The sequence below is a fragment of the Cottoperca gobio genome, chromosome 11 (genome assembly GCF_900634415.1).
Source record: "Cottoperca gobio chromosome 11, fCotGob3.1, whole genome shotgun sequence".
Classification (NCBI taxonomy): Eukaryota; Metazoa; Chordata; class Actinopteri; order Perciformes; family Bovichtidae; genus Cottoperca; species Cottoperca gobio.
Window position 1 is genome coordinate 12,329,078 of NC_041365.1, and position 26,369 is coordinate 12,355,446.

General features: G+C 40.4%; 1 protein-coding gene across 2 annotated transcripts; it reads right to left on the minus strand.

Moving 5' to 3' along the window:
- Window positions 1-1,729: 1,729 nt before the first annotated feature.
- On the minus strand, window positions 1,730-12,571 carry prdm1b (PR domain containing 1b, with ZNF domain). 2 transcript variants are annotated; one of them, XM_029443173.1, is made up of 6 exons: window positions 12,401-12,571; window positions 8,547-8,666; window positions 6,909-7,149; window positions 4,390-5,303; window positions 4,147-4,275; window positions 1,730-3,644 (listed from the first exon to the last, which is right to left on the minus strand). In XM_029443173.1, exons 1-6 carry the CDS (start codon window positions 12,569-12,571, stop codon window positions 3,069-3,071), a joined length of 2,151 nt encoding a protein of 716 aa, XP_029299033.1. In that variant the 3' UTR covers window positions 1,730-3,068. The 2 variants fall into 2 exon arrangements, with proteins under 2 accessions (XP_029299033.1, XP_029299032.1); XM_029443172.1 differs by lacking the exons at window positions 8,547-8,666; window positions 12,401-12,571 and adding an exon at window positions 7,454-7,543.
- Between the last annotated feature and the right edge of the window lie 13,798 nt (window positions 12,572-26,369).

Below are 26,369 nucleotides of genomic sequence, written 5' to 3' on the forward strand. Positions count from 1 at the left end.
CACTTCAGTTTGACTGCACATTTTAAAGATCAGATGTGCCTTAATTCTGGTCAGTGGTGTGTAGGCGTTTGCTGTGGGGTTCTCCCCCAGAATACTATAGAACAAGGAGTTGTTGCACGGCAAAAAGAAAAAGAAAGTGATTAAGACACAGAGAGAAAGGGAGACTGCAGGACAGAAAACCGTGCTTACAGTAACTGTGCTATAGATTTTGTAGATTGAAAGTGTGTCTCACTGTCATGGAACGTCAATGATCAATTTAGTATCATATCTTGAAGTTTGATTTTTGTTTAACACTGTTGTTGTCTTGAGAAAAGCAGAAGTAAAAAAAGATTTAGTTTTAAATCTATAAACATTGTGTTTCTAGAGGTAATAATCAGTGACTTTGACCAAATAAGATTTGTGACCTCAGAGCAGTTCTTTAAATGAATGTTTTATAATCAAACTCCAATCGTAACTCGAATCAAAACTCAACAGCTGCTGTAATTACTGTCAGCGTTGGTTATTCATACACCCCTCCTTTTAAACACAGCAAGTTACTTGACAGTAACACTGATAGAACAGGAGTATATGTTGTCACAATCAGTGATTATGTCATATAAACACTGTGATGTACTGTAAGTGTCTTTTCTGAGGTTCATTGGTGACTGACTAATTCCATTACTCCTATTTTCGAGGAAAGAGACCCTGAAAAGTGAACCAATCAGAGGAATGTAGCGTAGGGCTTCTTAGAGTTTATTACCAGCAAGAGAGAGGTAGTAAGCAGGATGTTGCAGGGGCGTTGCATTGTGTTCCTGCCTGCGAGATACAGCCCCAGTAAATATGTCATCATGACTTTTAGTTCACAGAAATAGGGTTTCGTGAGAATTTTCATTTGCGTGCATTTCTGGCTACTTTGATATTAGAAGTCAGTAATGGTCTCATATCAAATGACCATATAATAGAAAAAGACAATGAAGAAGATACAAAGCTTTTGCAACCTGTCCTTTAAAGGAACACTTCACGCTTAAAATGACCATTTGTACATCAATCACTCACCTTGTGTCACCTTGAACTCTTGAATTCTACTTTGGTTTTGTTGCATGTTGGGGAAGTAGTGAGCACGCGACCGGAGAAATGAGGCTTGAAGTATACTGCACAAGTTGTGTGAGAGTTCGTAAACAGATGATTTTATATTGTTTTGTTGTCGTTAAACACCAACCCCGTTTACTTCAATTTATCAAGACTTTCCTCCGTTTTCAGATACTTTGTTCACCTTGGTGGCATGAGACAAAAAACGACATCTTCTTCAAGAGTTCAAGGTAACGCGAAGTGAGTAATTATTATAGAAACTATAGAAATTGTTATTTTAAGTATTAACCTTAACCTAAGGAAATAGTCCTATTAACCCAAAGCACAATTTCCCTAACCCGAGCAAAATACTTGACTTATCCTAAACAATCATGTTCCCTTTAACCTAACCAAGTTGTTTATTGTCACATCATGAAATCTTTTCAAAGTGATTTGTATCTGCTGATAGCGTCGGATAAGAAAATGCTTCTGTGTGTCGTTCTAGGGGGCATAAACAAACAGGAATTAGTATTGTGTTGTTTAATTTGGAGAACATGTGTTGTAGAGAGGGTGAGAGGAAAGTATAACTAGCAGATGCAATTGCTTATCAGATGATTTAAGAAAGTATTCCTTTTCTGCTCTCCCAGTTGCTGCATTAAAAACACACACAAAACACTGGACGTATAGAAACAATATCTTTAATATGCTACATCACGTAAATATAAAAGTATCATCAAAATAGTCTCTCACATATAAATTCTTAACATCTCATAACTTGTTTCCAAAAATAAACTACATAGACAAACATATTGTACAAAAGAAGAAACACTACAAAACTGATAAAAGAAGGACGGTATTCACAAGATCAGTACCTGCCAGCTCATTTTGGGTAACAACCAAAAGCTCACAGATCTTGTTTTATTCCAGAGCTAAGTGACACAAATATAAACAGTTTAAGAAAATTGTGCTTCTTCGTTGCTCGTTTTTGTTGTCCAAAACATTTACAGTAAATCTTTGAAGGTAAGAAACATCGGAAACATTTGAATCCAGTAAAAATCTACCTTTTGTTTCTCAGCATCGTCTTGACATAAAAACGTTGCGATGAGTAAAAGCTACTGTTCAGACGATCTCGTATACATATTTCATTGTGATAATGTTATCACACTGAATCTGTATTTTTGTTTCTTTTGCTGGCTTTGTTCAGCACAGTGTGTCTTTGATACTTTGATATCTATTAGCTGTGAGAACTTGCTGAATAATCAAGAGGTGAATAGGATATGAATGAATTGAATAATGATCCAAAAGTCCAGTGCTACACATTCATGTTCATTGATTGTAATTTTGGCAATTGCTTATTCACACACAGTTTCAAGAAACCTGATTTTCCCTTTTTTTTATCATAAATAAATAAAATAGTTGCAAACAGTTGAAGAGCAGGAAGGTGGTTTGCGTCATCACTGTGCCCTGTCGCTCACATATACTTCCATACACATGCACCCATAAGCTCAAGCACGCTGTCACACACAGTGAAACAATGCACAATACAAGTGAAGACTCATTCACAGGTTTGAGCCACATCATTGTTCCTGAGTCCATTTGTGGTTTCCTGAAAAGAAAATGTCAACACACAAAAAAAAACTAACAGAAAAAAACAAACTATGTTACAACTAAATAAATATAGATGACTCAAATGTCAAAAAGGTAATAAGTTAAAGCACAAAAAAAGCAAACACTTCTCTACCTGAGTGAAAAAGGTTTTAAATATTTCACAGTTTAACAACGTCCTCCTCCATTTTCTTTTTTTAAACTGAGTTTTGGGAGGAAGTACAATCACTGAATAACCTCGCCCAGTCTTTGGAATGCTCTTCTTTTGGTGCTGCGCTCATTGGATTATGTAAGTTCATATTCCCTTTAATGCCCTTCATGGACGATAAAGAGAGTTTTATTTGGTGACATCTGTTTTCTTGGTTGATGGTGTGCTGTATGTCCTTTTTTAAATTTCCCCCTCTTTCACTTCCTTCTCACTGTCCTTCTGTCTTCACTGTTGGCCATTGGTGGAGATGAACAACGCTGGCCCTCTCCTGATAGGCCAGTGGAGGGCTGTGGTGTGACGTAGCTATGGGTGATTGGGCCGTGGGTAAGGCTGTTGCATTAATTGCCGCCGTCAGCGCTTTCAGTAGTACCGTGGCCTCCTTCTGGTCCTCCTTCCCCTCGCCTTCCAAGGTACGAGCCAACCAGTGCTCCACCGCTTCCTCCACCTGCAGTGCCGACGCCGCCTCTGTGAGCATGTCCGCCTCTTGGCTGGCGTCAAACCGTTCCACCATCTGCTTCATGTGTACGTTGACGGGTGCGTTGGAGTTCGCCAGGCAGCAGCTGCACTGGTGGATGCGGAGGGAGAAGTGGTGGAAGAAGGCCTGGGAGCAGAGCTGGCAGCGGTAGGGCCGGTCGCGGCTGCTGTGGAGACGGCGGTGCAGTTTGAGGTGGATGTACTGCGTGAACTTGGTGTTGCACAGCTTGCACTGGTAGGGCTTTTCCCCGGAGTGGAGGCGCAGGTGTGTTTTCAAGTTGCTGGTGCTGCTGAAGCGTTTGTGACACACCTGGAAAGCATGAAACGAAAGGTTAAAGCTTCTGTGAGCAATATTCACGTGATTGATCATCAACACCTTGAGAAAACAGTTGGATTGTGTTTCAGATTGTTCTGGATAAACTGAGCAATACAGTATGATGTCACAGCTTGGTCATTTCGTGTCAGGGTTGACCATGTTATTCCAGTTCTGTGGGGTCCTTTCATAAAGGGACTGCTTTTCTTTCTTTGTTAGACCAGTTCTATCCTCACCCTCTACACTCGCCCACACCCACAGAGTCACACTACTTAGCAATCACATGACAAAGTCTGTAATGGCTGAATGAAAATAAACACACTGCCTTACCAGAAAGTTATGTGAGTCAGAGAGCATTTACGTGTATTACGTGAATACAGTGTGTTTCCTTGTGTGGCTTTCACACTCTCGATTTTACATCGATGTCATGGTGCCATCAGCTTTTAGGAAGCTTGTAGACAGAGGAAAACACACACTTAGATAATTCTTTTCAACATACCTGACATTCATGTGGCTTCTCGCCCGTGTGGACCAGGTGATGTTTCTGGAGGTGGGCCAGCTGAGTGAAGCTCTTTTTACATAAGTTACACTGGAAGGGTCTCTCGCCACTGTGCACTCGGAGATGGACCTAAAATGACACAGATCAAAGAAAAAAATAATGAGCATTGGTTTCAACTGGTGTTAGGGTTAATTATAGATTATAAATTCAATTATAAGCCCAAAAAAGAGGAATTGAAGTCACCTTGAGGTTCGACAGCTGTCCGAAAGTCTTCGAGCAGATATTACATTCATACTTGATCTTTCCATTCTGCTTCTGCAGCGGGTAGGGCAGCGATTTGTGGCCATGGCTGTTGTGTGTCGCTGCTTCGCTTTTGATCGGTGCCAGGCTTAGATTCATGGCTTCCTCGCAACCAGAGGGAGACTGCTCAGTGCACTGATGCTGACTGTCGAGCTTGGGGAGAGGGGACAGCTCTGGAGTGGCTGGTGCCCCCCGTGGTGGCGACACATTTGGTTTGAGTTCTTTCAGACCTCCCTGTGATGATGGAGGGTAGGGCAGGGACACTGGCAGCAGATTAGGCGGGCCGATGGGCGGATACGGGAGTCTGTCTGTGCCCGGATAGCTGCTGTATCGGAGGGATTCTCTTGAGGGCAGCATCCCAGAAAAGGGAGGGGAGTATGAGGGGAGGAGGAGACGAGGATAGTGAGGGCTGTATGGAGGAATGATCTGGTAATTGGGCTGGAGGGGTCTTGATTGGGGGTAAAGGGGGTAAGATGAAACGCCTTCCCTGTAGAGGCCGTGGAGGTGAAGAGGGAGATTTCGGTGCTGAGATGGCAGCACAGGATGGGGATCTGGTAAGAATGGGCGATTTAAGCCCAGGATAGGCTCTCTGTACTCGGGCTCAGGGGAAGGAATGATCCCCTGGTCTTCTGGATGTCTGTCGCTCTCCTCCTTCTCAACCTTTTTGCTGAAGTCCATGATCTGGTCGTCAGGCGTGTCGGGTGGAGTGTCTCTTTCCAAAATCTCCACGTCGATCTTCTCCTCTCCATCTTCATCATTCATCTCTTCTTTCACCTCTCCCTTTGTTCTTTCTGTGAGCCATGTCTTCTGCTGTTTGATGTACTCCGACTCATGGTCTTCATCAGAACTCATGTATTCTGTAAATAAATAAAATTAAAATTGAGTATTGCCGCAGAGTTTGATAACGGCATCAAATGGGAAAAAATGCTCTTTATAATATGGAGTTAGTTCAAGTCAAAATGATTCACACTCATCCGCCCACGGCAGACACTCCCTCTTATGGTAAATTATAGTAGTTTCTATCTGACTTGACTTGTACATCATATGCTATACCGTAGGTTTCTGCCTGTCAATCGCACTAGTGATTTTGATGAGGGAGAATAAGTTGGTGGTAAAGTGGGTGGGACTCCATGTGTCATGTCACAGTCATACAGCAAGATTCTGAGTTTCATTTGCGAAACCTTTTCTTGGTACAGCGGTCTTAGTCGCCACAAGAAGCATCTCTTCCTTTTTTCCTTCTTTTTTATTTTCTTTGTCACCATCACTTGTATGTCAGCTAATGTCATGTCATCCTACCGTGTTCATTATGTGAATTGCATTCTGGGTCATGTGCCAGTGTTTTTGCATGGTTTTGCTTATTTACTACAATTGATGTGTACTTTAAATCACTGTTTATTTTCTAGTCTATCTAAATGTGATTATAAATGCAGGAACTGGTTTCCTTTTTCCTTTAACTTAATATAAATTAAACCTGCAAAGACTCGAGCCGTGTAGGTCATGTCGTCTATGTTACGTTACAGATGCGTTCCAGCACTGCCGCCCGAAGCTTAAACATCCCCTACCTGAGCTGCCAAACTAGATTGCATCAATATGAATATAAACAATATAAAAATAAAAATAAGCATATTTAAACTTGAAAGGAAGATGACAGCTTGTAAAATCTTATAAGTTAATTAAACAACGTAATTATACCGCCTTAGCATTAGTCACTGAGATGAATGGCAACGCATCTGGTGTATCCAGTTGGTGTGAGTCATTAGACATTGTGGCAACAGACAATCATTCAGGATGATGAGGTTATGACTCCTCGTTCTACTTATAGCTGAAAACAAATGACTCACAAAGGTACTTTGACTAGGCATTATTCCCCTTAGACGTCTCCACTCTTCCTAAAATCCCACGTCATTTACCACATCATGAAATACTGAGATTTGTTTAGGTCTATATGTGTGTGTGTGTGTGTGTGTTCCCCATGATCTTTCGAAAATATCTGCCTCTCTCCGGGAAGCCAGACAGGAAGAAATAGCATCAAGCCAACTATCTTTACTGTTTACTGGGAAATGTGTCTTATTTACCTTCAAGTGATATATTTTCACTGATAATAAATATCATCTCCTCACAAAGACTTTGTGCTATGTTTGTTTAGTCACAGCCACAGATCGAAATCGGTCATTCTGTCATACATCTAGTAAAAATAAAAATGCCGAGCGTTTTTGTGCGTCATTGTGCTGCTTCACCACCAAAACAGCTGATAATCAGCATTCTTTCACTCCTTCTCACTGAATCATTCCTCAGCAATACAAGGGTCCAACGACTTCCATCACTTCAACCACTAAAGTTTGCTTAGACAATCTCTGTTCCTTCCTGTTGCTCAACATATGTGTTATGTTTGTATGTGGGAGAAGACCATCACATCCTGATACACAATTAGAAAAAGCTTCTCCTCCTGCTGCTGCACTCACTTTTTTTGATGTCATCGTGCTGGCCGCAGAGCCTCTGGGCAAACTCCTGGCTGTACCACACCAGCAGCTCCTGATTGGGCTCCACTGGTCGGATGGTGTAGAAGTAGATGTCCCGGCCGTTCTGGCACGCCACCAGGTTCTGTTCGGCCAGAGAGCGTGCCGGGTTGACGTAACGCATCCAGTTGCTCCTGTGGACGTCATAGCCATCAATGAAGTTTTGAAGCTCACCACTGCTGTAAATCTGAAGAAGAAGAGAGAAGATAGGATTAAAGAACGTGCATAGAACACTTGAAGCGACTGATTTGTGTGTTACATAACGAGAATTGGTTGTATATTAAATTGTTTAATCTTTAACACAATAGATGGTTAAATTAATGATATTAATTGACCATCTGTTTTATACAGACATTGCAGAAAAATAAATAAATAAAGTGAATTGAAATTTAAATAAAGTCTGACAAATGGGATTAAAATCCACTTTAAATTGCCAATAAAATCTACAGAAAACAATTAAAATAAATTAGGATTTTAAAGAAAATAATCACCTCTGCCATGTACAGTTAAATATCCTTCGGTTATCAGTCACAGTAAAGTTTTTCTCCTTTGGTAGGCACCCTACTGCTCTGCTCTGTGTGTGTGAGATTGTGTCTGTGTGCCGCACTGTATTAGTAGTAGGCGAGAGGCATGGAGGCGTGGCCGGCCACTCACCATAGTGGCTGTCTCTCTCACTCTCGCTCTTTCCTCATTTTCTCTTTCTCTCTCACTTTTTAGTATTATTATTGTTCCTTTGATGTATTTTAGTCTATGGAATAAATGCCAGAGGTACACTTAACTACGATCACGTCTTTCAGGGGGGGGGGGGGAAATGCATGCATTGGCTTATGAAAACAAACAAGATGGAATTGGCAGGCAGCCAAAGTCACACACACACACTCACACAGGCATGCCTTTGACAGCATGTCTGTGCCCGCCCTCCACCTGTGTCACGAGGTTGATAACATAATAGCTCCCAGAGAATATCCAACTTTCACTATTGCGATGGTGCAACACCCCTCGCACAGGTTTACAGGAAATAAAGCCGGAAGGAATACACGTAGGATGTCAGCAAAAAATAAAATTTCCTAAGTGACATAAGCTAGATGAGAGCGAGAAAAGAAACATGGGACTTGAAGATTTAAGGGGGCGGAAAGACAAGGATTGTCTGAGTGTGTGAGTGTATTTTGAACAATAGTGACTTCCTTTGTGTACGTGAGACTTCTAACGGAGCAGAATGCCGGTAAGCCTCTGATGACCATGTGAAAGTAGATCCATTGTTACGTACCACTAGCATTAAGAACTTCCTCCAAAAACTTTTAACAAAACTCCTGTAAGCCTTGTTGACGTATGGACGTGGACTTGATGTGAAACTTCTGTTTCTGATCAACTGTCATCTCTTTTTTTTTTATGAATAACAGAGGAAGAAGAAAACACATCACCAGCTGCTCCTCAACTGTCAACTGAGTCATTTTATTAGTATCTAGATATCAGACGTTCCCCTATTTGACCAGTATCACACTGGAATTACAGTATTGATGTGATTTTATGTATATATTGTTTATTTGTGCAGACACATGCATGTGTTGGTACGTTTCTCCTTACCCTCCAAAAGTATTTTCTGTTCGCCTGTTTGGGAACGCTGTCTTTGGTGTAGATGACTCCTTGCAAAGGGCCAAAGCGAGTCCCCTGAGGAATGTATTCTTTGCTGAAAACGCCCATTACCTGGAACACAGACCAAACACATCATTAGTTTAGTTTAATAGTCCATGTCTACCATATGAATAATACACATCAACTCCACACCACGAGTATAGAAAACTCATCTCTTGGCTCAAAAGAAAATACAAAAGTTGTTTACATTTCTTTTAATCTATACGAATAATATAGTGCCATACTTATGTTTGACTATTGTTTTTTGTCCAGCACATTATTGGCCTGAGTTGCAGTTTTGGTGGCTTTGTCATATTGACCCAGACAGAGTCTCTAGAGCCACGTTAAAACCCACAAGGTGACACACTTTCGACACTAACAAGTTAATCGAATGAAGAGAATTACACTTTCTCTGACCTACTCCACTGATCTCTAACCTGCTGTCTTCATAAACACGTGAAAGGGACACGAGACAGAGAAAGCACCGTCACCTGTTGCTTGTGCTAATGCTGATGTCTCATTTATGAAGGGTTTTAACATTCAGAGAAGACAACACAACACATGTGATTCTAAAGCCACAAAGACAAAAGCATACATAGCAATTAAAAGGATCATTCTGATTGCTCTTTAGAAAGGTTGCGTCAAAGTCTAAAAGCCCTGATTACAAAACGTTCCACCTATAGATGACTCACACCTTAGTCCATACTGTGATTGGATTCCCTGAAAACATGTCCAAACCTACAGCAAATATTGCAAAATGGAAATGTGTGTGGGCTTATTTTTACCATGAATCAGTAACCTTTTTCCCAGGTATATAACACCTTTTTGAGTGATTTATTACAGACTGAGGTCGTTTTTTAGTGAGCTAGATTAGCAAATAATAAAGCTACGGAGAGGGGGCACAGGATATGTCAGTGTCCTCTTTGTTGTGCAGAACAGCTTCAGGATTCACACTTTCATAGAAAGTGCACAGGCTTGGGGTCAACCCTTCTCAAAATGAACACATACACACACACACACACACACACACACACACACACACACACACACACACACACACACGCCATCAGGCAGCAGCATCTGTGGCATACACACAGCCTCCGTGTCTTGAGGAGCTTTGTGTTCAATCCTTAAATACCCCCCCCCCCTTTACCCTCCTCCCCAACCCCCCATACATAAACACACACTCTTTCTTCCTGCCAATGAGGAATTGTAATTCAAACTGGCCCTCAAACAGATTTTCATGGCCTCCTGTGTAAAGGTCAAGCTACATTTTTTTTTTAAAGAATAAAAACCTTGTGATTATTTATTACACTGTGAGAAATGGAGTTGTTTTTTGTAAATTATGTATAAGCAGTTAATTAAAAGAACAACAGGTCACTGAGGGCGGCGGTGTGTGTGTGTGTGTGTGTGTGTGTGTGTGTGTGTGTGTGTGTGTGTGTGTGTGTGTGTGTGTGTGTGTGTGTGTGTGTTTATGCGTCCAGCGGCCGTGAAGGCGAGTGAGGTGATTCCTGGATGCGATGAACTGGTGTGACAGGGACATTGTGCTTTGCTGGCGTTGCGTGACTAACAAATCGCTGTGGCCGCTGCTGTTTAACTGCTCCGTTCAGCCAGGTTTGGAAGGGGGAGGGAGGTGGGAGGAGCGGGTGAGGAGGGGTGATGAAGAACGGAAGAAACGAGGATGGGCGTTCTTAAATGGACCCACGCTATCACACTCCTGATCGGCCTCCTTTTCTCCTGCCATCCCCCAATCCCTGGTCTTTTCTTAAACCTCTCGAAATAGCATGTGAGCCTGCCAGGTTGAGGCCTGGCGGACGCACACGCTGCCTGGCCGGCTGCCTGTCCCCAACGAAAGTTAATCATCTGGTTTTAACCTAAATCCCCCCCAACACACCCTCCTTTCCCCACCTTCTCTCACAGCTCACTAACGCCCCATCTGCCACGTGCCCCCTCCACCCTTCTTTGCATTTCCTGGCACGCTTTGGAATATAAATGGTGTGAAGAAGTTACCAGGAATAAGAAGATAAGTGGGCCCAACAGTCCTCCTGGTAGCCAAACAGGTGCTGAACAACATGGTGAGGAAGTGGATGTGCATCATGATGTGCTTTTTAAAGACAAGTGAGTTGACTACATTTTCAGTTTTCATCCAGACTCTTTAGATTTGACTCAAAGAGCCAAACTGAAACTGTGCCTTACATTTACGGTGATACATGTATGTAACCACAAACCCAAAGAAAGGTGATTTATCATCACAGGAAATACATTTCCCAGCTTTAGTTTTAGCGAGTGAAGGAGAAAGAATCACATGAAACCGTCTTTAGGAAGGGAAACCACTCAATGGACAAGGGCCAGTTTAAGCAAAGCAGATTACTGACAAACATGTGAGTGTGCACTCGTGCTTGTTTTCATGTCTCATTTCTTATCCGATACTTTTTTGACTTCCCGATCACATATTCACGCACTTAAGCACCTAATTGTCTGCCAGTAAGTGTTTGATATGGGTGTAAGACAAAATTACATTAAAATACATTATTAGATAGCATGGCATGTAAGCACAGTCAAATGACTAAATCAAGTTTGACTGCATCAAGTGTGAGTGTGTGGAGTGTTTGTGAGACGTGTTAGTCGGTAAACAAGGGCTGGGGATTTGAAATTAGCCCTCAAAGTGATTTTTATCACCTTAGTTTGTATGCTTTTCTCTTCCCCCAGCAAATAATGCTGCATAGAGAGGAGGAAGAGATGAGAGTATGAGAACTTGAGAAGAGGAACGACAGCAGAAAGTGTTGCTTAGGTCAACACAGAAAAAGGAAGGGAACAGCAAAGACAACCGCAAGCATCAGAGGTTTGCGTGTTAAGAACAACTACAAAAGTGACTGTAACATCTTCCTTTCTTCCTTTTACATGATGATTGTCTCTTTAGTTACAGTACAAATTATCTTGCTTGGAGACACGATTGCAGTGCTATACAGTGACATGTCCAGGCAGACACCGGATCTTACGGCACTGCAAGCCAAACAGTCAGCTGACCGTAATAGTTCAACGGGTTTTGTGTTTGCTTTTCCTGACTCACCTGAGTGGGAGAGGACATAAGAGGTAAATTGTAAAAAAGAAAAAACAAGAGAGGAGATAAGATCACACGCTGGAAGCCAAGCCGATCCCTAACATCTTACTCTGTGTGCATATGTTTATGCCCTGAGTAAGAAAGTATCTGCATGCATCATTAAGCGCCTGACACAGAAAAGAAGCTGCACATTGGCTGAAACATTAGGGGGACATTGTAGAAGTTAAGGTGGTCAGGAGACATGAAAAGCCCCCTGACCTCAAGCTGACAGTGGCCTCATGTCCACAGCCACTCATTCACTCACACACACACACACACACACACACACACACACACACACACACACACACACACACACACACACACACACACACACACACACTGTACACTCTACTGTATGAGCGAAGAACTCATTAGTCAGCAGATCTTTTGTTCCAAGTAACGTAATGCAGATGGACCAACAGAATATTATGTAACACAGAATTAATATTTTGAAGTGTAAACACTAAAGTTTTAATCTGACAAAACGGACTATTTAAGAATGGCATGCGGGATTGCAACTCATTTAAAGGAGGGTTAAAGTTATAGTTTGTTAGATTATAACTTAAGCTTTTTTCAATGTGCTGTAACATCAGTGGGCTGCCAGCACATGGTGTATTTTGATTACATTTAAAAAGAAGTTTCAAGATTAAAATGTTTTTTATCTCGATGGGTAAACAATCTGAAGGAGTGTAACTGCTCTTACCTCATTGTCTGTGCTGTATTCAAAGGTAAGGTTGCGTGGGATGGAGGTCATGGCTTTGGGCAGGCTGAAACTGGGGTCCGACACCTGGTCTGGCACAATGTAGGTGCAGTTGAGGACAAAGTCCACCTCCCTCCACCCGCTCATGTCTCCTGGTGTGCTTTCCAGCTTCATCTTGACAATATAGAATCTACTGTAGGTGATGTATTCAGGCCTTAGAGCTTTCGTTTGGTTTGGTTCTGTTTGGTTTAGGTTGCTTTGGTATAGAAGTACTTTGGTTTGTTCGGGTAGGTCCCTTGTCTTAGGTACGCTGGTTAAAGCTCAAGATCTGGAAAAGGAAGAGAGAGAAAGAGAAAGAGATTTTAGTGCCACAGAAATCAGCTGTTATCAAATAAAGTTTGAGGCAAAGTACATGTTTGGATAAAAAGAAAATATGCTTTGCAGAAAGAAATGATCTTGTATAATATGTTTATGTGACTTACTGCAAACTGACAGTGACGTTGTATAAGTCAAACATTACTACAGTAGGTTAACCTGAAGTTTAATACAAATAATCTCAATATTCAAAGTCAACTAAATCTATAGCAATCCATCTATTCCCTGTAAAAGATTCACTATTTTCCATTATTTAAAAATGCCTTCCGGCAGCCATTATTTTTTCAGGCTGCCGCTTCCATTCATAAAGAACCAAAGTTCATTGACACTTGGCCAACATCCCAGTGCTCGCCATTCAGTTTAACCAGCCATTTCTTATGAGGCCAGTGGGTCAGCTTGTCCTTTTCTGCTCATTCTGTATCATTCATCCATCCTTTATCTATCCAAGGCTATCCCTGCCAGCAAAAAAAAAAGAAAGAAAATATGACTTACTTTTACACATTCATTCAGCTGAAGGGTCCTCATTTCTTTGGCTATGTCATCCCTGGATTGTTTTTCATATTGTTCCCCTCTTTGTACTCTCTCTTCTTCCTCCACGTTTTTCTTCAGGGATTCCTGTCAGTTAGATCCTTTGAGTATCCGCTCTCACTGTGCCCACTCTATCACCATCACCAGAAACTCATGAGCCGGGATTGCGCCAAACCTTTTTTAGCTCAACACTCCGGCCAATCACAAGCCACTGTGGTCATGTGATTGAGCCATCTGACACACAACTGTTGGTTTTGGACAACAACATCAGTGACGTTGTACACTTGACCAGCAAGTGGCTGTTGTGATGAATGCTTACACATATACACACACATACACACACACACACACACACACACACACACACACACACACACATATACACGTCCACGCACACACAAAGAAGACATGTTAATGAATGAATAAAGGAAGAGCAGATGGCTGGCCTGTTGCCACTGAAAAACACACTCATAGACTTTTGCTTGGTTTGGCACTTAATGAGCAATCTGCTGCCACTGTATCTCCTTGACCTACATTTCACTGTAGAACATCTTTAACTAAGACCCCTAAGACCCCTGTCACACGTACACACATACACACACACACACACACACACACACACACACACACACACACACACACACACACACACACACACACACAACTATATAAATCAACTATATAAATCCAAAACCTATTCAAACACATGAGCACCTATTTTGTTCTATATTATTATTTTAATTAAATCAAGAAAAAGTAAAAGCCCTCAGAGATACATGCCCTGTGCTGAGCTTTATTCATTCACAGGTACAGATGTAGGGCAGATCATCCCAGCACGCAGTAAAGAGACTTAGTCACCTGCCTGACGTCCCCTTTACTTTCAGACACGCACACACACACGCACATTCTAAATATATGCCGATCGCTGGGTCAACTCACCTGTCGCGTTGCATAAAGATAGCCAGGGCAGGAGAGAGCAGTTTAAACCAACATATGGAGGATGAAAAAGAGAATGTGACTATATGTGGAATTGCCGCCTGTGCAAGAAAGCACATGTGTACTGTGTGTGTTCATATGTGAAATGCCTTTAAATTTCCTTTATGTGAATTTATTAAATATATGTGAAATATGTTTTTTACTTTATATTAAAAAACATGTGAAATGAAGGTTTTTTTACTCGTGATGTCTTACATTTCACAAATTAAACATCTGTCATGGTCATTTTAACACTGGTGACACATAATTGTGCAAAAATTATGAATTTCTGCATCTAAATTTTATCATTTTAATTTACAGCATGCGTCGACCACATGTTGCATAACCTGCAGGCTAAGTGTTGAAAATGTCAAAACTACAGGCACAATGCTGAACTTAATTCCTAATTTCCTAAAAGTGTACTTGAGTTTTGTTAAGATGCACTCCTGTTTTTGTTTTGTTTGGATTTTTTAAAATATTATTCACCCATTATATGATATAAAATATACCATAAAAGCCTAAATAAAATATTCAGAAAGCTTAAACAATAACATAGGACAGTATTTGATTTACAGGTTTCACATAACAGTAACATAAAGAGAATCAGATGAAAATGTGTTTCACAAATATTGTTGAAGAATATAACACTTATTTTCACATTCTGGAAAACTTATTCTGCTTGAATTTTTATTTTTAACTGCAAAAAATTGACTGTATTTTAAACATTATAACTATGTTGGGGAAAATCACAAATACCCCTCCTCCTCTCCCCCTTTCTTTCCTAACTTGGCTGGTGAAATAGTAAATTGGCTGCCATATGGCAAGACCGCTATTCCAAGAGTGGAGCTTTACTGCCCAGTGTGGCGTGGGGGTAAATGGTGGTGATAGAAGGAGTGTGTGTGTTTGAGAGGGAGGGGAGGTGGGGATTTTGGCTCTTTCCCTGACCTGCGCCTGGCTGGGCTAATTTCTCTAATTTGCAGACAGTCTGGGCTCAGGCTCAGGGCTCAGAGGCTAAAGACACGGCACTCCAGGATGGCAGGCTAGCCGACTCATCTCACTCCTGGAGATAGTTCCAGACACACTTTTTTTCCTGGTAGGGAAACCTCAAGGTTTAGGCGAAGGGATCTGGGCACAAAGGGGGAGGGAAGGAAATAACGGCAGCAGACCAGCCGAAAAGGTTAAGTGGAGGTGAGACCAAATGTCAGCTGTACTGAAGCTGTCTGAGACAGAGAAAATCAAATAAAGTGATGTGACGTGATAACACTAAGTTGATGGTACCTGGGTGTTTTGTAATAGTCAAGTAGTTAAATGGACACCTGTTGCCATTCAATTATCTAAATCTAAACTGCTCTAGTGTCAGTAACAGTGCAGAGAAAGCTGCCACCTGTTCAACCTAATGTTGATTATACAAGTAGGAATTAACTGCTGGTAAAAAAAACAAAAACATAGAGATATATATACACATGGATTTCTGTGGTGATTAAGGAGACACAGAGAAGTATTACAATAAACTAAAGGTGTGGGAAGTGGGCATAGGCGTTGTTTACACTGGGGACTCTCGGGCCACCTCTTTTTTGAATGGCTTATTTGTCTTTATCACTTTTTAAAAAGCATAATTTGTGAAAAAGAATTCTGGAAAATTGCTTGTACCAGGAAATGTTAAATAACAACACTTTGAGGAAGTTGTATTTGTACAATAACAAAACACACAATGCAATGTAAGTACAGTATAGAAGAAACAAATGTGCAAGTTTTTTACATAGGGCCTAAACTAAAATTTAAAATTAAAACATTTAAAATAACACCCCTAGCCAAAAACGTGAAGCCGCGCTTTTGAGTTAGGTTTGTAACATTGAAGAGCGAAGCTGTGAATGAGTGTTATTTGTGGGGTTGACATTGTTGTGTATTTTATGCTGAGTATTTGTATATTGTCAACTCTTTAGTAGCCTTGGCTATGCCCCATTATAATTTGTTGAACATTGTTAAAAAATGTTTTCCATCTAAGCCCTTATGTCCCCATCAATCTACACAAAGTGATGCACTTGGTAGTGGGACACCAAAGGTTGATCATCCAACAGCAGCAAATAAAGTGCATGTATTTACATTTACATTTAGTAAAAAGCACAAGGTGGTAACATTTCAAGATATACATCATACATTCTTTACTGATTTCCACCCTGAACAAAAGAAAACCCTTATATTTCATTTATCATGTTCGGCCAACCCACATAATGCGTATTAAAGTCCAATGAACCTTTATACACAAATATATTCTATACACATGTGAAATAATTGAATCATTAGCGTAGTACAACAAAGAACTAATGGTCTTTTAGGATGTAGTAAATCTGTCTCCCCATGCTACAAGAAAACAAATAGGGCAATTAGGAGTGTAAAGTAAATAATCCTATTGTTTACCCATCAATAACCACTGATCTCACCAACTAACACTGCCCCATGCCCCTTTAGGCTACACATGTCCCAGCCAATGAGCAACCAGCTCATGAAGTGTGTGTGTGACTGTAACTTTGCCTAATTGACTCCAAGTTTGCTGGTAGAATTTAAGAAAGATGATCAAGATAAATTTAAGATATATATATATATATATTTACAATAAACAAACAAATGAATCTACATGTGTAATTATAGAGTTTGAATGACAGATGTCATACCACTTTGTTATAGACACACACATACTTAAAAACATCAGATACTACAATGGAGTCACTTTCATCTTTTTAATTGTAGTTGCTATTTATTTTTGTAAAACACATGCACATAAAAGTTTAGTACAATCATTTATGACAAAAAAAATAAGAATAATTGTCCAATGCTTAAAGACCAAGCAATGCCATATACAGGACCAACAAAGGTAAATAAGGAAATAAGGTGATAGAAACTTTAGGTTGTGCTGCATTATTGTTGCGTTAACAGGTTTTCTGTAATGTTGTCGGAGCCGGTGCCAGTGTTTTTCTTTCAACAAGAATACAAGTGAAACAATCTAGTCAATAGAAGAATTGTGACAGCTGCTTGGCCATGAGTCAGTAGCTGAGTGCACTGTCCCTCTCTAATGGAAACGTGCCACACCCCGAAAAATATGATACTTAAAGAAATGTCATGTCCACATTACTCACTCTATCTCTCTCAGTTTCTGGGTGCCCCCAATCCCTTATATTCTATTGGTGCTCCACTGCCTTGGTGTTTTTCGAGGCCATGGTAAACAATAAACAGCTGAGCGGCAGATCCTAAGAAAAAAAAAAGAGGATTATTTGGCTGGTAATACATTGTTACTGTGGTAGTGTAGCTGTTGTCCCTAGCAACAACACGTTCACTTGAAGTAGATGACCTATAGGAAGTAGCCATAGAAACATCACTTTTCAGGGGGTTGTTGTTGACTGATCCTGGCCAGCTTAGTTTGGCATCAGATCCCTTTAACCAGAAGGATTATCCCTGCTGGCTGAACCTTAAATATGTAAGATTACATTATTGCATTTCATTACTAACGTGCATGGGCAATTGTTTTCCTGAAAGCATCTTTGTTTTGTGAGGCTTTTTTTTCTTAATGGGTAAAGGTCTTTGGTGGTTGGAAATCCCGTTCCCATCATCAGTGGGTGAGTGGGAAATCCTGAAGTCAGAGTTTGTCTCTGGCATGGTTTTTTTCACAAATCATTTTTCATAATTTTTCTGTGGACTCTGTTGTTCAACCAAAAGAAGGTGTTTTGATCTATCGTTTGTCTGTCAACAGATAAGATACACCTTCAAGTTTAATTTCCAGTTTATACACATCACAGTATGACTTGGCAGACATCTGTCTTTCTTCAAATAATTCTGAACTTGTTCAACCTGCCAACTTGCTTCAGGGGATCCTGTAAATTCATTAGAAGATGCCTTTGTGTGTCAAAGACATTTATTGACAGATTGAAGAACTGCTTCCAAGCTTATGGGAGCAATCATGTTTAAATATGGAGGAGGAAAAATCCTTTGTGGTATCTAAAGGTCAAGGGGTCAACATACATAATCCAGGTACAATTTGAAACACAAAAGCATAATTTTAATCTTGATGTATAATCTTTGTCAATCCATGACGGTGGGCAACTCCGGTGTCTTAACATGTGCTGTCGAATGCTTGTTTTCAGAGGAGGTTAAAAAAAAACCCAGACTTAAATCTTTTCTCCATCTGTCTGAAGATTGGCTTAATGTGGATATTGTTTTATCGTAAATCAGATTCTACCACCTCCTCTCTTCTATTCTTTTTTTGTCATTGTTGAATTCTCCAGAGCTACTCATGACTCCTTGGAAACATGACATTAACAAAAAACGGTTGAAAAAAGTCACATTTTAAAGAGCGGCTGTTAGTGATATGCATTCTTGTGCAGTGTGTGGTTAGTATGCAGCAAAGCTAGAGAGATGATGAAAGAGAAGGAAGGGGTTCAATCTTCAGGGTGGAACATTAACACTTGAAAAATGGCTTCATGTTAAAACTGCAACATGTATTAACATAATAAGCAATTAGATTTTCCAGGCAGATAAGGACATTGATGTAGCTACAACTAATAATAAATGCCAACTGATCACCACAAGATTGACTCTGTGGTAGTGCGATCAAAGGGATGCGAGGTACAGATTAAAGATAACATCTAGTTTCATCCTTAAACAAGGCTTTTATTAGCTGATACAAACATTGGATAACTCTGTTACAGAAACATTGGATCGCAAAATGAGTTTCTGGCATTAGATTTATTCCGAGCATGCACGTGTATCTGTGCATTTCTGCCTTTTTGCAAATTTCATCGACGACTCAAAGTTGCAATCAAAACTGGCACTGCAAAACTATAATACATTTTACTGTAACTGTGCATGACACACACAACTCAGCCACAGCACAATCCTGTATGCACAGTTGAAATCAACACAGATTTAAATGCGGAGTATAGGAACTTCAAAAGTGAAAAGAACTGACACCTTGTCTGCCTTTTGCATGTCTTTTTCTCCTTATAAGGTTTAAATGAAGTGAGAGCTCACACTTTCTCATCATCATCTGTTGCAATCGGCCATAGTTTCTCAGAGGCCGACTGTGACAACCCAAAATAACCATTTAATTTTCACACCTCCTGTGGGTTGCAATGCCATCATCACAAAGGAGGAAGGAAGAAGACGACCCAGCCAGAGGAGTCAACCAACAACATCCTTATCTGCAATCAGTCTGTGCACTGTATAGCTGTGAACCATACGAGGGCTGGTGTATAAGAGACTTTTAATCACTTCTAATTTAATCTCAGAGCAGAATATGTCTGGTATTTTGAAGAAGGATTGAGAATTGTTTTCTATAATCACTGTGTCATGAAATCCGCACAATCATCCTCGTCGTATCTTTTCATAACCCCAAAGAAACAATGTGTCAAACGCATTGATCATGCTGATGTTAATATAAGAACTTGTATCATTATTTGAGCTCAGTGTCGGGTCAGTGTGACAACCACAAACATTTTCGGCTTATTTGTTCTGAGTTTTGACATTCATCTTGTTGTTACTGGCAACTCTTGTTCTGTTTACATGCTGTGGCGCAGTCTCTTCTTCTTTCTCAGAAAGCCTTTAAGCACTTGCCTTTTGTGCAAATAAGTAAAGATATTTGCATAAAATGCATGTGAGATGTATCTAAAAGTTGATGCTGTGATTCTCTCAGTTTAGATATGTGAGTTTTCACACTTGAAGTCGCAGAAGGGAAACATATGGATGGTGCAGCACTGGGCCGGTTGGGGATATTTGCATACTATTTGCAACAGTTACTTTTCTTCTAAAACAAATTTGTATACCAGAGTTCATTGTGCTTTGCATGCTTTTGTTTTTAGAATTTAGCTCTGCATTCAAATGATCAGCATTTTAATAGATTAGATTATGTTGCAATCTCTTGTTCCTCAAAAATGTGTCTTGAGTCACACAGAAAATATATATAAATGTATTACAACGCAATACTACAAACAAACCTGCAGGTACACACATCACATTACGCCCCTGGCTTACTGTAACCAGCCCATTCTCTGATTCATCACATTAAACAGACTGAGGAATGAAAAAAGTTCCACGAAGAGTTTAACATCCTTATACCCAAACGATTTATGTAAATGAATCCATCTGAGAAGTTTAGAGGGTGAGTAACTCTTTAGAGGAACTGCTAAAAACTCATAGACAAGTGAAACGTGACAAGGCCACAATTACACACTGTTTTGTGTTTTAGTCAAATGGTTGGGGACAGCTGGGCTTTGTATTTTATATATATATATATATATGTTTATTTTTAAACATTGTATCAAATGGCAACACTCAACAAGTTCAGGTACCTTTAAAGTAGCTTGGAGTAAATGTACTTAATTGCTTTCCTTCACTACTATGATGATTGCATGTTGTATTTTTTTAATATCTCTATCTATGTATTCCAGTTGACCTCAGTGGGAGGTAAGAACAATGTCTTGCAGTAGATGTTATCTATATCTGCTTCTAGGTACAGCATCATATGTATGTAATGCAGCCAGCGCCAACAGATTTTGATTTATAAGCCTGTGCATGGTGGCTAATTTGTCTTTTATAATGCTTCCATAATCCTTCCATGCCACTCAATTATCAGAGGGTGTTTATCTCAATCCCCTACTTTCTGAACAAATGAGACTCTTATTGCCTAAAACCCTAATTATTTATAACTCTAGCCATCCCCTAAAGCACATACAAATAATATCTAGCAGGCCCAAATGACATGCTCCAACTACAGTTGAGTGAGGGGCTCCAGAGGGTATTGTGAGACTTAAAGATGATGTGATGAGGAGAATAGGGATAAGAAAGGGGTGATGTAAGTTTGTAAGCAAGGTCTGCACGCTTCTGGCTTGTGGTCAACAGGTGGGCCGACGCAGCGCCGCCCCCCCTCCACAATCTCACAGACCACCAGCTAAAGAGAAAGACTTTAGCCAAGATCTGTCTGGCAGACAGAGAAGGGGATTTCAGCACCAAATCCAGCGGATCAATAAAAATGTCTGCTAATTAGGCTTTCCCGAAAAGGAGAGGGGGGGGGGGGGGGGGGGCAGGATGAGAGTGAGACAGTGGAGGAGAATGAAAAGAAAAACATCAGAACAGCTAGTGCTGATTCAGATGTCTAGACAAATTAGGAAAATCCCCAACAGGCACGCCTGCTGTGGAAATCAGGTGAGCCACATTAGGTGACAGCTCACCTCGCTCTTTGCATCAATTCAATGTAGTCTTGCCAGGAATCTCCCCCCTCTTTCCCTCCATCACTCTCTTCCCCATTCAGAAGCAACCTCCCAGGCTACAGTGATCAGTTTCTCTGACCCCAATCCTTCCTCCTCCTCCTCCTCCTCCTCCTCCTCCTCCTCCTCCTCCTCCTCCTTCTCCTCCCACCTTTTCTTTGCCCTCCTCCTTTTCCCTGCCCCTCCTCCTTCCTTCCTCTGGACATCACCACTTTGACCTACATCTCCTCATTTAATCTTCATCTTCTTCTCGTCTTTTGGATAACAATCAACCCCCTAATTGTCTTAATCTCACTGGTCTTTTATTGTTCCCGGGGCGCCATGCGTGCTGCAGAACAAAAACATTAACCACAGATCAATACTTGGCATCAGGCCGCAACTACCGCCACGGTCTTTATCGATTATCACTCATTTAAGGTCGGGCTGCACTGCTTGTGGATTAATTAAAATAAAAGGGGCATGTCAGTTTGAGAAAACATAACAATTCTTTGTGTTGTTTGTCAAAGAAAGATGTGAGTATCATATTTCATTGAGAGGGGCTGATATTATGCTCTTGACATTTATTCAATGTTTATTTTTTTCACAGAGCAGAAGTGAATAAAGAGATGAATAGCATGAAGGTTAATACATTTCACAGTTTGGAAATGTGAAAAGAAATCCACACATTTAGCATCTGTGGATTAAGTCCAACTTGAAAGCAGCAGCACAAGCCAGCAATTGTAAACACCTTCTTCAAATCTCCCCCAAGCCTCTTGTTATGCTCTCTAAATAAAACAAATCTGTACATTGTCAATTTCTAAAATGAGAAGCTTATGGAATAGCACTCTCAGTTATATTACAATACGGCTTTAGGCCCTGAGCCAAAGATATTAGCTTCAGCGCAGCGGTAAACCCGGGATCAAGCTGAGGTTAGGCGGTGATTTGTGTATGATTTTGAAATGACAACCGGGACGATAATCAAAATATTCAGAACAATAACGGATTATCTATTTCAGTGGCTGCACTCTACGCCATCTGTTAAGGAGTGGGGCAGGGGGTGAATAATGTTGTTCACTTGTGTGTGCATGTATGTTTGTGTGTTTACATAGAGGCAAATATATATTTGTATTACTTTTTCTCCATTTGCAATAAGCAGATGTGTGTGTTGTTGGCTCTGCTACAGTAATTCAACATGTTGTAACCACAGAATCCACATATTCATATGAAATCCCTTCTTCCCCTTACGCATCTTCTTCTCAATCCTTGACACATCCGTTTTGTTTCGTTTTTAAACAAAAAGAAACACCTTTGTCATCACCATCCTTTTTTTCCCCTCTTACAACATCAACAACTCTGCCCCTCCCTCCCTCCCTCCCTCCCTCCCTCCCCTCCCTCGCTCCTCTCCTCTGTGCCTCTCTCTCAGTGGGTGAGTCTGGAGCTGCATCGCAGTCAGATGACACTGTCTGACTCTGCTCTGCTGTAATCTGACATGGCTAATCTAATCTCTCTGTCTTCGCAGATTGGCAAACTACCTGGGTCTCTCCAGCCAATTAGGGCCCATTTCTACAGCACGCCATGCAGGCCAAAGCCAGCCCCCGCAGGTGCCCAAACCAGCCTAGTTGGACCGCTGCAGGGCTCAGGCTGTCTGGAGCCCAAAATATCTGCTTCCATAACAGCCCATCTGCCTGTTGCTTGGCCTGGTCCACTTTCATCCCCAATAGCCCTAAAGATTAGGGATCCTCCCCAGAATTTGTGTCATTTAAAGCACGTCTTGCAGTTGTTAGGTAATCACCAAAGCAATGATTCGTGGGCTACTTTGGGACTGTATGTCTCTTTATCAATATGGCTTCAGCGATTCAGAGAAGGGTACAAGGGGACATTTCATAACTTGATTTTTTTTAAAGAATTTGCAGTGTTAGACCACATTTAAACATGCCATATCAATGTAATCCTAATGTATCATAACATGTGTGGCTTTTATCAGTTCTGCAACCATACTGAAATATATTTTTGCACTGTCAGCACTTTACACTCTATAATCTATGACGCACGTATCATGTGACATCTTGTTTTTATGGCTTTTGTTTTTGTAAATAAAGTAGAAATATTGTGATTTAACCATTTGATCTAAAAAATAAACAAAAACATGTCAAATGTATTGTATTGTAGGGCATACACTTTAGTAAGTGTGCTATTATTGTATCTGATTTATGTAATATAATTAGATACATACATAACCATTGAGACAGAGAGGTAAATACACTGAAACAAGGTCAGAGGCCTTCTAACAGCTTATTTTCTCATCAAGCAAGTCTCACTTAATCACCTTAGCTAAATTAGTTTGAAATTAGCCCTCTTTCTAACTCCCTGGCCCACCATCTTTCCCCTCCTGTCCTCCTCCTTTTCTCCCCAGTCGTTTTCACGGCTTTGTGGATTAGACAGATTACACGTCTGAAACTCTGTTTTTCTTCTTTCTCTCTGTTTCAGTTCCTTCTCGAGGGGTGTTAATCCACACACTGCCTCAACATGTTGTTTTATCTTCAAACCTGTTACAGCTGAATTCATAACATCACGACAAGTAGATCCTGTTCAAGTGATGGGTGGCATGGGTTCATGTTCATAATGTGACGCAAAGCTTGATTTACTGGAACAGCAGTGCAACAACAACCGCACAACTCTGCAAATACAGAACCTTTCAACGAGTTTGGGAAGTATTTTCAGTGGTTTGACATTTATGTTTGGCAAAGTGACAGACTCAAATCTGTACAACTTGTTTTGGTGAAATAACCTGGACCTTCAAGTGCAGACATAGTGCCAAGCTTCTTTAGCTTTGTTTACCATTCTTACATGTTAATCAGGTTGAAATGGCAAACATACACTCCCACTGTGTTCACTCCAGCTAAGAAATAATAAGAACGCCTTTTTGTGAAGACTTTGTAGCTGAAATCATTAGTTGCTTAATCAGTCAACTGAAAATAATCAAGTATTTTGATAATCGATAAATCATTTAGGTCACATTACAAGTGAATGTGCCAAATATTTGTAAGCAGCTTCTGAAATGTGATGACTTTTGAGAAGACGTTTTATATTAATGTGTAGCGGAAATAATTCATCATAACCTGTGGTACAACATAAGCAATTCATTTATGTGCCTTTATTATTTGTAATAGTTGTGTAATTAAAAGACGAAGATACAAGTTTTCTTACAACTTCTACAAATATAAATTAAATATCTTTAGGTTTCGGACTGAAGGTTGGAAATGTATAGATGTCATCTTGGTGAGAAAATTGTGATGGGCATTTTATAGACTAAATCAGTGGTTCTCAACCTTTTTTGGGCCAGCGGTCCTATCCATTATCCAGGTCCCTTAACGCCCCCCTCTCAAAAAAGATTTTTGGGGATGTTGTTGTTTTTACCTTCAATTTCCCTAATATGCCATGTACCCAGGGAGCAAACAAATGTCAGAAATGCGACACAATTTACACTCTTAAGCGGAAAACGAGCACCAACAAAGGAACAATTCTGAGGGTACTGCAAAATAGCAAGGATTCCTCTTAACCATCAAGTCCAAGCGATTTCGGTACTTAGACTGCATGTGGAGGACCTGGCTGAATCCCTGTTCAACCAGATATGTTGTGGGAAAGGAAAGAAGAAGCAGCTTGATCTTCTCCCAGAGAGCCGGGTAAAGCTCAGCATATTTGATCCACATGCTGCCCCAGCCAGAGGTGAGGAAAGTAGCCTGGGCCTCATCGTCGCATTGAATGTCGATAAGATGCTCCTGGATTGCGGGCTCGCATTTGTTTACGTCTGCCTGAAAGGGCTGCACCACCCAGATGGGAACATCGAGGTCCAGGAGGTCCTTGAAGCGGATCTCCATGTCCGCCTTAACCATCCTCAGATGGTCAATGTAAATGAGGAGGCGGTCATCAGTAAGTGCCTCAGACACCTGCAATGAGTATAACCAGCAAATGTTTCTTTATGCAGACCATACGATTCAATTTTATTGTTTCCAATTTGTTTCCACATGAGGAAAGGGTAAGCCAGTGAAAATATCACGCTAGAATACTTGATGAGTTAAATAAGAAAATATTATAAAATATTTGTTAATTATGTTCCGAAATTGGAGATTCATTTTCCTGAATAAAAACATTTCATGATTTTTTCACATATTACACCCTGGGCCCATATTTTAGACAAGTCAATATAATAAACATTACAACATAATGTATTCAAAGACATAACATATATTAGCCTAATTGTAATCAGATGTTCAGATGTTTCTGAAATTAAGTATCACCTTGGTCAGCTGTGGGAAATGAGCATACTGCCTCCTGCCCATACAAAAAATTAATAAAAAATTCAAATGAATCATTTAGTCACTAAATGATTAATTGAATTAAAGACAATCAACAGAAAATAGGTTGGGTGCGGCCTAGAAAGCCTGTAGGGTTTAAAAGGCACTGTACTGCCATGTAGCTGTTTTCTGATGAGATTATTGTGATCCCAACAAACTTGGGAAACAGGTAGTTCTTGCATGCAAACACATCTCCTTTATCTTTGTTTCTTTATTATTTTACTGTCAAGTTCAAGGCTCATAGTGGATTTTTTATTGAGGCGTTTTGTTGTGCCTTGTCTGTATTTTATTTTGTTACTTCACGATTCAAACATTTTTTTAACAAATTATATGGATTTTGCGTCTGCAGACATACACTTGCTGTGCTGTATAGTGGCACAAGAAGATGTTTTTTGGTGGGGTTTGTTATAAATTGCTTAAATTATCTAAATTAAAATATTAAATGCGCGCGCGTACGGCTTTGAACTGTGTGGCTTTCCATATTGCCCTGAGTGACACATCATTTCC